This window comes from Mastomys coucha, unplaced genomic scaffold (genome assembly GCF_008632895.1).
Source record: "Mastomys coucha isolate ucsf_1 unplaced genomic scaffold, UCSF_Mcou_1 pScaffold21, whole genome shotgun sequence".
Classification (NCBI taxonomy): Eukaryota; Metazoa; Chordata; class Mammalia; order Rodentia; family Muridae; genus Mastomys; species Mastomys coucha.
The window spans coordinates 108404571-108418113 of record NW_022196904.1 but is presented as its reverse complement, the minus strand read 5'-3'; the positions used below and the strand labels follow the sequence as shown (position 1 = coordinate 108418113).

General features: G+C 43.3%; 1 protein-coding gene across 2 annotated transcripts in view; it reads left to right on the top strand.

The window, feature by feature from the left end:
• The window catches only part of Gp2 (glycoprotein 2), a 15634-nt gene extending 2347 nt beyond the window's left edge, over positions 1-13287 (top strand). Inside the window, exons 3-11 of one of the 2 annotated variants that reach the window (XM_031384594.1) lie at positions 1365-1802; positions 3060-3170; positions 3665-3876; positions 4358-4506; positions 5649-5894; positions 6807-6969; positions 8494-8578; positions 10308-10352; positions 12976-13287. In XM_031384594.1, the coding sequence (XP_031240454.1) occupies positions 1365-1802; positions 3060-3170; positions 3665-3876; positions 4358-4506; positions 5649-5894; positions 6807-6969; positions 8494-8578; positions 10308-10352; positions 12976-13034 (1508 nt within the window). In that variant the 3' untranslated portion in view covers positions 13035-13287. The remainder of the gene's footprint in view (positions 1-1364; positions 1803-3059; positions 3171-3664; positions 3877-4357; positions 4507-5648; positions 5895-6806; positions 6970-8493; positions 8579-10307; positions 10353-12975) is intronic. The other variant, XM_031384593.1, reaches the window with a different exon arrangement.
• Positions 13288-13543: the final 256 nt, after the last annotated feature.

Here is a 13543-nt window from a genome sequence, read left to right as displayed (position 1 = left end):
GAGAGAGAGAGAGAGAGAGAGAGAGAGAGAACGCGAATGTGGAGTCCAGAGAACAATCTCAGATGCCATTCTGCCATTCCTCCAGTGCCATCCACTTTGCTTTATAAGACAGGGTTTCTCAGTTTCAGTGTAGGCTAGGTTGGCTGGTTGGTGAGCCCCCATGGACCTTTCTATTCCCACCTCCCCAGCACTAGGATTAGAAATGCATACCACTGTGCCCAGCTTTTAAAAGCGAGTTCGCCATGCTCAAACTCCTATCTTCATGCTTATAAAGCACTGTACTAACTGAGCTATCTCTTCAGACCCCTTCACAAAACTAATTTTTAAAGCGAATCTCTGAAAAAAAAATCCCCCGAGAGCATAATCACCTTTGCAGGTCAGCATCTGATCATCCCCTTCATCATTTCTCTGCCTCTTCACACATAATAGCTCACCCTCCCCAAAAACAGAAGCGGTCCGATTAGGTGAGTGGTTTTCAGTGAAGATAATTTTGGCTTTCAGAAACCATTCAAGATGCTTGGAGTCTTCAGAAGCAGCCTCTGCCTTGGGTGGGTAGAGGCCAGTGTTCTTTGATTCTATTTTGAAGACACCTGCACTATAATGAATAACTCAGCCAATAATATACCAATAACACTAAGCTTGGGAATGACTGACATGATGCATCTGTAGATGCTGACCTGTAATGTTACTTACTGATAGGGAACAATGCTGATTTTTAATATGTTGAAAAACTGCATGTTTTCTCTCTCTCTCTCTCTCTCTCTCTCTCTCTCTCTCTCTCTCTCTCTCTCTTTCTCTCTCTCTCTCTCTCTCTCTCTCTCTCTCTCTCTGCATGTGTGTATGTATGTTTATGTGTGTGTTCACACATGCATGGGAAAATTCTAAGGGCTATACAACACATTTGTGATCTCTTCTAGAGATGAGTCCAAATTAGGACAACTTCTATCTCAAGACATTTATCTTGACTTTTATTTTTGCCAAATTAAGCAACATGCCAATATTTATTTCTGCTGAATTCACTTTACTAATGACTAAGAATTTTCTCAGAGAGACTTGTATTACATTTATGAGCAAGACTAACAATGGTTGAGCAGGACACACATATGGTGTCTTGTTAGTGGCCCACAGAGAAGCTCTTTGTAACATTGGGTGGGGCAGTGGGGGTTGTGCAAGGTAGTGGCCTGGATGTCCTTGCTACTGATCAGTCTGCTTCCTGAGTGACAAAGTTTGGTATTAATTACTGCAATGTGTACCTATTGACCTCATTGGGATCATTAGGACATTCAAAGCAAAATGGGGAAAGGATAAGAACCCCAGGGCTGTGGAGTTGTTCAATAAACCCACACACTCTCTGTTCTTCTCAGGTTATGGAAGCCCCAGGAACAGTTCCAATCCAGAATTGGACTGTGGAGTCCCCAACTCTCCAAGTGTCTGCTTTGACCCCTGCCAGAATTACACCATCCTGAATGATCCCACTAGAAGCACAGAGAACAAGGAATTATCAGAGGAGTGTGACAGTGGCCTGCAGGGCTGGTACCGTTTTGTGGGTGATGGAGGAGTGAAGATGCCAGAGACCTGTGTGGATGTGAACCGGTGCCACACCTCTGCCCCCATGTGGCTGAGTGGATCTCACCCCTTGCCTGGAGAGGGCATTGTCAGCCACACAGCCTGTGCTAACTGGAATGAAAATTGTTGCTTCTGGAGTTCCGAGGTCCAGGTGAAGGCCTGTTCAGGAGAAACAGGAGAATATCACGTGTACAAGCTACAGGGTACTCCTGAATGCAGTCTGAGATACTGCACAGGTAAGCAGCAGCTGCAGGGAATGGTGAGCTTTCGTGCCCAGGACTCAATGGAGCCAGAAGAGACAGTCAGGAGGAGACTGAACAAAGCAGCCACCACTGGGCACCACCATGGGATGTACATGGAAATGTAATTTGAGACCTGCCAGGTACAAGCCTGAAACTTAGATTTGAGTGTGAGAGAGCCTGGCTTGTAAATGAATATTGCATAATATTTGGCTAGTTAGAAGGCTCATCGGGTAAAAGTGCTTGCTGTGAAAGCATGGGTACATGAGTTTAAATCCCCAGCACCTGTTATGTAAAAAGCTGAACATGGCCAAATATGTCTGCTACCCCAAGATTGTGGGGACCAGAGACAGGACCCTGGACCTAGGTTCAATGAGAGACCCTGTATTAAGGGAATAAGGTGAAGATTGACTGAGCAGGACACTTGACATCCTCCTCTAGCCTCTGTGGATACATAAGTGCTCACACTACACATACTATATAGAGCACAGACACACGCACACACATAGACACACGTAGACACAAACAAACAGGCACACACACAGAGACACACAGAGACACACTGACACACACATAGAAACAAACACACAGGCACACACAGAGAGACACACTGACACACACATAGACACATACAGACACACACATAGAAACACACAGACATACACACACAATATGAAGAATCCAAGCTCATTCAAATTTTACTTATCTCAAATTGTACTCTTCTTAGAACCTGCTTTCTGATCTGAAACAAAGGGTAAAGCTCACACTGCCTACAGTGTGCCTGCTACCATTCAGCTTTAATCATACCAGTGCACCCAAACTCCGTACTTGGTCCATGAAATAGGATCCATGTAATTATTCCTATTAGGGTCTGGAACACAGAAAGGTCACACAGCTGTCCTTTTATCACAGAGCTGGAATGAGAAGAGCTGGGACTTAAACCCAGGCTCTATAATGCTGGCAACCATGGACTTAAGGTCATTCTGCCCTGTCACACATTTTTTCTACCACAGAGGTCAAATGAACCAAAGCATGGACTGTAGTTAGCATAGTGCTTGGCTTGCCTGGCGGTTCAGGGATGTTACTCCCTCTGCTGGGTTTGGGAGTTAGGAAATATGAGTTGTGGCTGTGGCTCTTCTGGCAAGTACCTCATATGTTTAGAAAGACTCTAACCTAGTGAGAACCTTGGCTTGGGAAGACTCAGACCCATCCTGCTCTGCATCCTAATCCTTTCTCTCCATTCCTTCCCTCTAGACCCCTCCACTGCACCAAAGAAGTGTGAGATTACTTGTCGTCCTGAGGAGGAATGTGTATTCCAAAATAACAGCTGGTCCTGTGTCTGTAGGCAGGATCTCCATGTTTCTGGTGAGCAGCTCCTTAGGGATGAGTAGGCAGGGCAAGAGGAATGAGCCTTGGGGGTCAGAAAAAGGCAGGGACCAGAGTCAGGGGCCGTAGGACAGACATTGGGGAAATCTTGAGAATTATTTGAGCCACTTATTATGAAGCCAGTGGGTTTGCAAGAAGGAGAGAGGGTGGGGCCAGACCAAGCTTCCAGGTCAGCTGCTGGAATACTGTATCAACAAGTGGCTGTGGTATGGGCATCTGGTTTTGGTTTAGTCTGGAATACAGGAGGACCATTTGTTTTTCCAACAGTAGCTAAGCGACACCTGTACCTCAGACGCTTGAACCAGAGGCCTCTTTATCAGTCTGAGTGTGATTTCTATGGGGTCCCAGATCTCATCTAGTCTATTCAGCAACTTTATGGGCGTGATGGATGTGCTGCAAGGCAGAGAATGTAGATGCCCCTCATTGTTTCTAGTCCCCTGTCCACTCCACTGATCTCACTCTTGGCCTGCTAGACACTCAGAGTTTGCAGCCTCTTCTGGACTGTGGAGATGATGAGGTCAAGGTGAAATTGGACAAGTGTTTGCTGAGAGGTATGGGTTTCAAGGAGGAGATCCTTGCCTTCCTGAATGACCGGAACTGCAAAGGTACCATGAAAGATGAGCCCAACAACTGGGTATCCATGACCAGCCCTGTTGTGGCTAATGACTGTGGAAACATACTGGAGGTAAGTGCTATTCACACCATCGCTACTAGAGGATAGGATCTGTGTGAATGAGGGCATCTTCCTAGCTGTGAGATCTTAGGTAAATGTCTTATCCTCTTTGGGTCTCTAGGGCTATGTGAATTTACATACCCTGGTCCATGTTAAAGAGCTTAGGCTGGCTTTAACACTTGAGCTTTATAAAGTTGGTTCTGATTATGATGATCTTAAGAGCAGTGAGGGATGAGCAAGAACATCACCCCCCAGCTCTTCCACAGGATCAGTCATTCATTTTCTAGTGTTTACTTTGGGTTTCCCATACTCTGGTCTAACATGATAGGCAGAAGAGAAAGCCTTACTCCCTGGAGGCCAGAATTCAATGGAGGACCATGGCTAGGAACACTGACTGTATAACCAGACAGATCTGAGTTTAAGATATACCTACACACATCTGCATAATAAATACATATGTTTTTTTTTGTTTTGTTTTTGTTTTGTGCCGAAGAACAATGGGACCCACGCCATCTACAGAAACACTCTCTTCTTGGGCACTGACTTCATTATCAGGGATTTCCTCGTCAATGTCAACTTCCAGTGTGCTTATCCCCTGGACATGAACATCAGCCTCCAAACTGCACTCCAGCCCATTGTAAGGTATTGTCTTGACCTCTGATCTTTGCCTTATAGCTCTGACACTGATCACACACATACAAGCTATGATGTCCACACAGTGTTACCAACTTGCTTCAAGAGCTTCCATTCCCTAAGTTATTCATTTCTGAATTATAGCTTAAGAGCATCCAGCATGATCAAGGCACTTGTGAATAGTGAAGACACTCACTATGAGATAGTGCTGTACTTTGGACAAGTGCTTAAGATGTGCTCAGGAAACAAAAACTCCAGGCACTGTCTATTCACCTTGAGAAGAAGGGCAGCAGGAAACTAATCATATCTTAATCGATAATCAGACAATGGAATGTAGAAGAAGCTCAGGGTGCTTTGAGTCAGTGGACATGGGTCTGAGACTTAACCTCTGAGGAGTAGAGATCAGAAAGGGACAGATCAGAAAGGGACAATGCAGGCTTGGGATTTAAGCCCAGTCTACCTTTGAAGAAACAGCACCTATCCTCAGCAGAAATAGACCAAAACAACTGTTTGGGTATGATGGGATCCAGGCTTCTGTTTGCATCTGTTTCTCGCTGCACCTCTGCCTGGAATGAAACTTACTGACCTGGGTTTTACATAGTCCTGGAATTGCCAGGGGATTTTTCTAAACTGTCATCCAGAAATCCATCTTCCAATTGCCTCCTGGGCTCTTAATTGCAGGATAAGACATGTAAAAATGCCAAAGTTCAAATGTCTCCAGGAGTGTCTTGGAGCCCATGTTCGTAAATATAAAAATGAAAGCGGTTTATCTGGTTCAAACTGGACTTAGCTGGGTGGAGGGAAGAGATGCAAGACTAAAAATAGTGAACCTGTAGGAGCTGACCTCAAGCCCTGTTGCCCAGGTGATAAGATGGTGCTGTGTACTAACCCTTGTTCCTTGAGTAAGAGCTTAATGTACCTGTCACACGGGGTGAGATGGGTGCAAATCCTAGAGACAGGCTCAACTGCCTGTCATGTCCAGGGCTTAGATGCCAATAAGTGCTCTGTTTCAATGGATTATCAACCAGTTTATTTAAAGACCAGAGATGCATCTTTTCCACCTGTAACTTGATACTACCACAAGGCTTGGTTTATTTGCCTGTTCTGGTCAAAGCCTGATGTTTCCACTCTTGTTCTTTTCCTTGTCTCAGTTCCCTGAATTTTGATGTGGGTGGAGCAGGAGTGTTCAGTGTCAAGATGGCCCTTTTCCAAGACCAGAGCTACACAAACCCTTATGAAGGAACCGAAGTGTTGCTTCCAGTGGAGGCTAAACTCTATGTAGGTGCCCTTTTGAGTAGAGGGGACACCTCCACGTTCAAACTGTTGCTGACCAACTGCTATGCCACCCCTTCAGAAGACAGGAATGACCCTGTGAAGTACTTCATCATCAGGAACAGGTATCAGGAGACTCTAGGATTTGTTTGTTTTTGTCATAACTAAGCTTTGGGGAAAATACTAGCCAGTATTAGAAGAGGGGTAAATTTTTTCACTCCATTCGGAAATAATTTGGTGTTGCATATTGTAAGCATCCTGTTTGATCATGGAATGTTATTCCTGATATTTTAGCCTAAAGTATTAAAACAAATTGGATGAGTTGAGTAAAGAAATACCAATCATTTTCCTTTTCAGTGTTCTTGATAATTTTTTTCCATAAAGTTTACTGTTAAAACAGCACAATTAAGTAATAATGGACCATTATATAGATATTTACATTGATTAAAGTGAACATGATATTATACACATTATAGGACAGGATATGATTAGATATCATTTAATGATAAAAACAAAGGAAATGCCTACCTAGAGGTCACAATTCAAATCATATTAATGGTTCTTGGTAATACTTGTCATTGAGCTCAATTGTATGCCAAGCATTGTTATAAGGAAATGTTCACAGCAGCCCCACTGAGTACTCATATTAGTAATGTGAAACGGATGTGATTACCTCTGCTTATAGTCAAGGGATACATGGAGGAACTGGGAGGAAATGGAGGGCATGATCACACTTCATTATGTGTGTATGTATATATATATATATATATATATATATATATATATATGTATATATATATATATGTAATTTTCAGTAATACATAAAATTTTTAAAAAATAATGTGGAAAAAAACTGGACCATGGAGGGGCAACAAGAATGATTAACCAGCTCTGAATTAAATGGGGATGCATCCCAGAAACTGTGCACCCCAAAATTTAAACCATACAAGCTTATTGAGGAGCCTGGGGAAGAGAGATCTTTAATATTCTCCAGCGTTTGCTTAGAAGTTACACCTTTGACCTTTTCATTTAACTAGATGCCCAAACCAACGTGATTCCACCATCAATGTTCAGGAGAATGGTGTGTCCTCAGAAAGCAGATTTTCAGTGCAGATGTTCATGTTTGCTGGAAATTATGACCTAGTTTTCCTGCATTGTGAGGTTTACCTGTGTGACTCCACTACTGAACAGTGTCAACCAGTGAGTGTCTCTTTGGATTGGTGCCTAGTCGGCTGTCTACATACATCTATTTGGTTTGCTGATGAAAGGAAGAAAGGAAGAAAGGAAGGAAGGAGGAAGGGAAGGAGGGAGGGAGAGATAGGGGAAGAAAGAAAGGAAGAATGAAGAAAATTGGCTGGATAGATGGATGGATGGATGGAAGGATGGATGGGTGGATGGATGGGTGGATGGAAGGATGGATGGATCCTTGAAGAGGTGGAAAGACTGGTGGGTAGGTAGATGAATATAAGAGAAGCAGGTGAAGAATACTGTGCAGGCTTTGAATATCCCAAAGCCAGCTTATGAGTAATTGTTGTCTCTTTAGAAGGAAGATAAGCTTTCCTTAGCATAACAATCTATTATGAATGATTATGATATTACAGGTTAACCATCATTGACTCAGAGATTTCAAATCCAAAAATGTTCCAAAGTCTTAAAGTTTTTGAGGGCCATGATGAAGCTCAAAAAGTTTCAGATTTTGGAATATTTGGGTTGCAGATTCTCATATTATAAATGAGTAACTTGTAAAGACTGTGGATATTGCCAAATCCGAGAAACTCCCATATGCTGAAAACTTATGGACCTTAGGCTTTCAGATGAGGCATGTCTGTGAGCCTGTGGCCTTTTCGGTCCCCTCTCTGTCAGGCACGGCACTAAAGCTCTCAGATCTTTATCTAATTGAGCTCTCCCAATGACCAAGTGAAGCCTCACTATGCAGATAAAGAAACCAGGGCTCAGAGAAGCTCCTAACTCATAGCCCCACACAGAGCTAGAGTACCAGATTTGAGATGTTCGCCATCCGACTCTGGTGCCATGCATTCACCCCTACTGGACACTGTTTTGAATGGCTGATGTTCCTTGGGCATTTTCGATATGTCTATATGTTGCTGCTATTATGGTTCATTTTAATATATGAAACCAGGTATGCAGAGTTCTGTGGTAAAATGCCTGCTATGCAAACACAGGACCTGAGCTTGGGTACCCAGAACACATGTGAAAACTAGGACTGTGGCATGTGTCTGTAACCCAAGTCTAGGAGTGCAGAGACAGGAGGATTTGGGGGACTCACTGTATCACCACCCTAACCAAAATGATAAGCTCTAGGATTACTGAGAGACCATGTATCAAAAAGTAAGGTGGGCAGCAATAGAGAAAGACAGCTGGTATTAACCCTTGACCTTCTTACATGCTTGTATGCATAAGTGAATAAATGAATGTATGAGTAATTGACTAAAGAAAATCAGACATGAACTATTTGATTATAGTAGACAAAGACATTTGTCCCAGTTATATAAGAGAGGATAGAGATGAGATTCAAACTTAGGTGTGTTAAGGTGTGAGTGTGACTTCTCAGTTAACAGAAACCATACCATCAAAAAGAAGGCCATATGATGGGATACCCAAGTGCTTAGGACACAGGTGCACAGATATCCATATCCATGACATGCTGTACATAGGGAGCAGGTGTTTACATTTTGATGTAACAAGAGTTCTATGTCTCTACAGTCTTGTTCTACAAGTCAACTTCGCAGTAGTGGACCAGCCATCGACTACAGTCGGGTTCTGGATTTAGGACCCATCACTAAGAGAAGTAAGTGGGTGAGACTTGGTGGAAGGATGGCTAGCCAAGTGTTATTAATTAACCTTAGATGCTCAGAGTTACCAGGGTCAGCAGCCCTGGGTTATTCTGCTTTCTTGGTTCACCCATCACTGATGAATGTGTCTTTCTACGAGTGGGACTATTTTGGCATTTATGGTAGCGCCTAAGTGTTAGAAACTATGTGTAACTCTTGCATTCATCAGAATACTTAATCTGTCTCCATTTGATTGGTTAAAATGCAAGGCTCAGAGAGATTAATAGGTTTATCTAAGATCACTTGCTTATGATTGGCAATCACTGCCTTTCCCCACAGCTTATACAGGGTCCTTTAGGGTGACTGTGCTTTCCAAAATGTAGTTATGGCCTCTGGAGATAGGATAGAGGGGTAGCTACACAACTATGAAGACTCTGTAAGTCTTCATCTATCTTACACAAGTGACTACAGTGCTGTCGTGGTTTTTATTGCCACCTGAATGGAAGAGTCACGAGTCCCTCCTACCAAAAAAGAAAGAACTTTCTGCTCGAAGAAAGTAACATGCAGTCAAATAATAACAATTCTAGTCAAAAAATAACATTTTCACTTTCACTCTGTGCTAAACAGCTTTATGAGTTATCGTCAGCTTGGCTGCTCCAGGCACTCAGGAGGTAGCCCTTCTCCTGCTCTACCTCTGTGATGAACAAGCTGAGCTGAAGGTTCTGCCTTGAGTGGTCCTGTCCCCTTATCGAGCTCTCAACTTAGAGCCTTATGTGATGTTACAGGACAATTTGAGGAGGGGGTATTATGGGCATCCACCTTGGAAAGAAGCCCACAGGTTTTGTTAGCTCTCTATTTCTGTGACTGGGTAGCTGAGGAATTGACTTAAAAGAGGGAAATTCTATTTTTGGCTCATGGTTTCAGAGGTTTCAGTCCACAGTGGCTTGCTTCCAAATCTATGGGCCTCTGGTCAGGCAGAATGTCACAGAAGAAAGGTGAGGCAGAATAGAGCTGTTCAATTTTTTGCAACCAGAAAGAAGAAGGGAGAAGTAAGCCGGGCAGTGGTGGCGCATGTCTTTAATCCCAACACTTGGGAGGCAGAGACAGGTGGATTTCTGAGTTTGAGGCCAGCCTGGTCTACAGAGTGAGTTCCAGGACAGCCAGGGCTACACAGAGAAACCCTGTCTTGAAAAAAAAGGGAGGGGTTGAGGAGGGAGAGAGAAGAGTGAGTCATATGGAGCTTTCACACTTCCTGCTTTTAACCCCACAAGGCTCCTAGGCTATAGAATAGCACTATACACATTCAGGAAAGTTTTTGACTCCTTTAGTTGATCTTCTCTGGAAAATCCTCCCCCTCACACACACACACACACACACACACACACACCTGGAGCTGTGCTTTACCACCTCCTAGGCACCTCTAGTTGACAATAGGAAGTAGCCACACCATCTGGGGCTGGAATTCCAGCTCTTGTTACTGTCTGAAATCAACATAGTAAGTTCCTCAACATCACTGAGCCTCTCTCTTCCCACTGGCAAGTGGGAGATGGCGGTAGTTTCTTAACAGATCCACTAGGAAAATTAGACAGAATGTGCTTAGCTATGTGCCTGCCAGAGCCTCCCAGTGAGGATTGCTTGTGGGGGCCGGTGATTGGGACCCAGGAGGATTGGGAGCAGCTATGGCTCCCTGACAGCAGCCATCAGAGCATGACCAAGGAGACCTTCACCTGCTGCTCTTGCCCACAGGTGCTCCGACTTCTAATGCCTCGAACGGGATTCCTCACACTACAGGTACCTGGCTTCCCTATGCTTTTCTCACAGCCCTGCCAAGTCTCTTCCCTTCTGTCCTGTCACCCTGTGGACATCTTTGCATCCCCTTCAATGTATCAGGCCCTGTTGGGGAACATGGCTTAGTGAAATGAGGCTAACCCAAGAGTGGTTCTATAATCTTGCCGTGCAGTCAGTTGCTTAACAGCAAGTGTTTCCCAAATGAGACTGTGTGCCAGGCACTGCTCTAGTAACTGATAATACGATGCTGATCAAGACAGAGCAGGTGCCTTCCCTCAGAGAGCTTGTGTTCCAGGATAAGAAATAAATAATAAATGAAACCAAAACCAAATGGTTTAATTAGCAATAAAAGATGGGTGATGGGATAGACGCTACAGACGTAAGTAATAAAGTCTTAAATTAGACAGAAGTTTATTCCTCTAAGACGTAAGTGAAATCTTATGTGTAAATGAACCCATGATCGAAAGATCAATCAAAGATTCAAGCTCCTTCCAGCTTGCTCTTCCAGGTAAGGTCATCATTTTAATGGTCTGATTTAGTATCCAGAGTTCAGGACAGGGGAACGTGAATGAAGATGATGAGTGTTATGGAACATATTGGTAGTTGGCACCAAACACCTCCATTTATATCTCATTGCTTATTGTCTAGCTATGTGGCCACACCTGGCTGTAAAGGAACCTTGGAAATAGAATCTCTGTTTTGGATGGCCATATGCCCGAACAATGTTTGATGGTTTAATGATCAAAGCAGGAAGAGATCATGGATCAGAACTGTTAGAGAAAATATTTGATCTAGAGAGAAAATGTCTCTGGATCAGGAAGTATGGGGTGAATGGAGCTGAACAGGCAGAGGCAACAACAGCTGACTAAATAAATGAGACAGGGGCATATGATGCTAAGTGACAAACAGGTAGAGAGAACAGGAGTGCATGGTGGCCTAATTAACCATACCAGAAGTGGTCAAGAGAGTTCAGATGGCACAGATATCTGAATGGGGCTTTGATTAGTAACTTGGAATTTAAGGCCAGAGACATTGAAGAATGTATTTTGGACAAGATGGAAAACATATTTTTTTCTATCCTCTGATAGACAGATATTAGTGAACATGACAGGAAAATGTTCTCTTCATGTTCCAGACCTCAACTCTGGGGCAATCTAAATATTTCCTAGACAAGAACAGTTCAGTGGAAACTTCTGAAGATATCCAGAAAACTAAAACTCATTGTGTGATGTGCACAGAGCACAGAACAAAAGTGCCTTGGAGTAAGCAACCTTAGGTCTCCTCCATTTCCATCACTCCTTCAGCTTAGCGCAGTGATCAGAACAGTGACTTCCCAGCCTGCTGAGCTGTCTCTCTTCTGCAGTGGGCTGCAGATGTTGGCACCTTGTAGAAGTGGAGGGAATGAATCTAACATGAAGGAGCAAGCTGCCACAAGAGGGCTCTGTGGCTCTCATAGTTTGCCATCACTAGGATTCACTTCGAATGTTTCAGCATTAACTGATCATTCACCTATGTCTCATTGTAAAAACATTTGTGTTTCTGAAGATCATGCTTTCTCCTCCCCACTCTCTAGGATATCACCAAATTACTCTGAATTGTTCGGGGTGGGGAGATGCTGTATTTGCTAGTGGTGTCAAAGGGTGTTGACATGCTTATACAAAACAACTGCCATCCAATATTTCCCCCTCCTTAACACTGAACATATAAGAGTATGCAGAACACACACACACACACACACACACACACACACACACACACACACACCCTAGATACCAAAGTCTAGTTTTCAAAACTAACACTTGCACAATGCTTACCATAATCTAGGCACATATTTTATACTTTATTTTATTGTGGTATTGGAGATTGAACCTAAGACCACAGGTTTGCCATGCAAGCAGGCTGCCACTGAGCTACAGTTCCAAGTCCACAATGGCTATACTAAATGCTTGATATTAACTGATTTATTTAAACCTTATGAAACCTGAGATATCAATAGGTAATGTTAATAGTTACATTTTCTATATGAGGAAATTTGGGCAAAAAAGAACTGTAATGTTTTGTCCTTGTCTACCAAGGTAACTGCAGACCTGAGATTCTAATCTACATTGTCAAACCTCAGAGTTAGTGAATTTCAATCCTTTCTTTCTGCCTCTTCATTATTTAGTCACTATAAGTGATGTACCAATTATAGCCAATAACCCTAAATCCACTATGCCTTTGTGCTAGAGGATACAGTTCTGATCTAGTCCTTAGAAACTCATACTCCTCCTACCCTCTGGTAATTCCTGGTAACATCACTGTATTTTGTGAGTCAGATCAGGGATATTTGGCAAATGAGAGAACATGCTGGGAGCTTTTATTACTATCCAACAAGTGAAGTTTATGATTTCCATCCTTATTTTGTTGACACCATCTAGACTCGTGCTATCTCCTCTCTGCAAAGAAGGCTGAGAAGACTCCCTTCTATGTGCCCAGAAGAGAATGGAAAAAGCAGTTGTTGTCCCAACCAAATCTAGAACTATGCTGCCTTCTGGTTCTATTGCAGCAAGTGACAAGGAGGCCAGTTGGTATTGGCTGCTAAATGTCATCAAAGCTCAATGTTTAACTCATGTCTCTTGTGTTTTAGGGTTCCTGTTGTCCTGGCCCATGTTCTTCCTGCCTGTCTTCCTGGCTCTGCGGTTCTGAGAGGCCAGCTGGGCACCTGGCCTCACAGTTCTTCCCTCTTGTCCCCCTGGCAGTGGTTCATATCCATGCTTCAGTAGAAATAGATCCCTCTGTGAATCGTGTGAACAGCCCTAGAAGTGCAGTGCATATCGATAACTCCTGGGTAGAGTTGTCCTATTAGTGGGCGGAAAAGGGCAAATCCCATGATTCTTTCAAATTGTCTCTTGTCCTGAGAGCTGATGACTTGAATACATTGACCCTTGCATTTATTCTATGTAATGTGTTTCCATTCTGGTCTAAACAGTTACCCCGGGAACATGTAATTGTGGGGAGGAGGTTGAAGACTTTCAAAGGGGAGACTGGTCCTACTACTTCTTTGTGCCCTCCACCACTACAATGGTTCCTAGAATTACACACATCTTTACATTGGGGCCGGTACACTGGAGGTATCAGATACTTTCCCTACTAATTATGATTTCTAGAGGTTATATTAAATAATGAGATGATAGTGGATCAAGAAGACCAGGGGA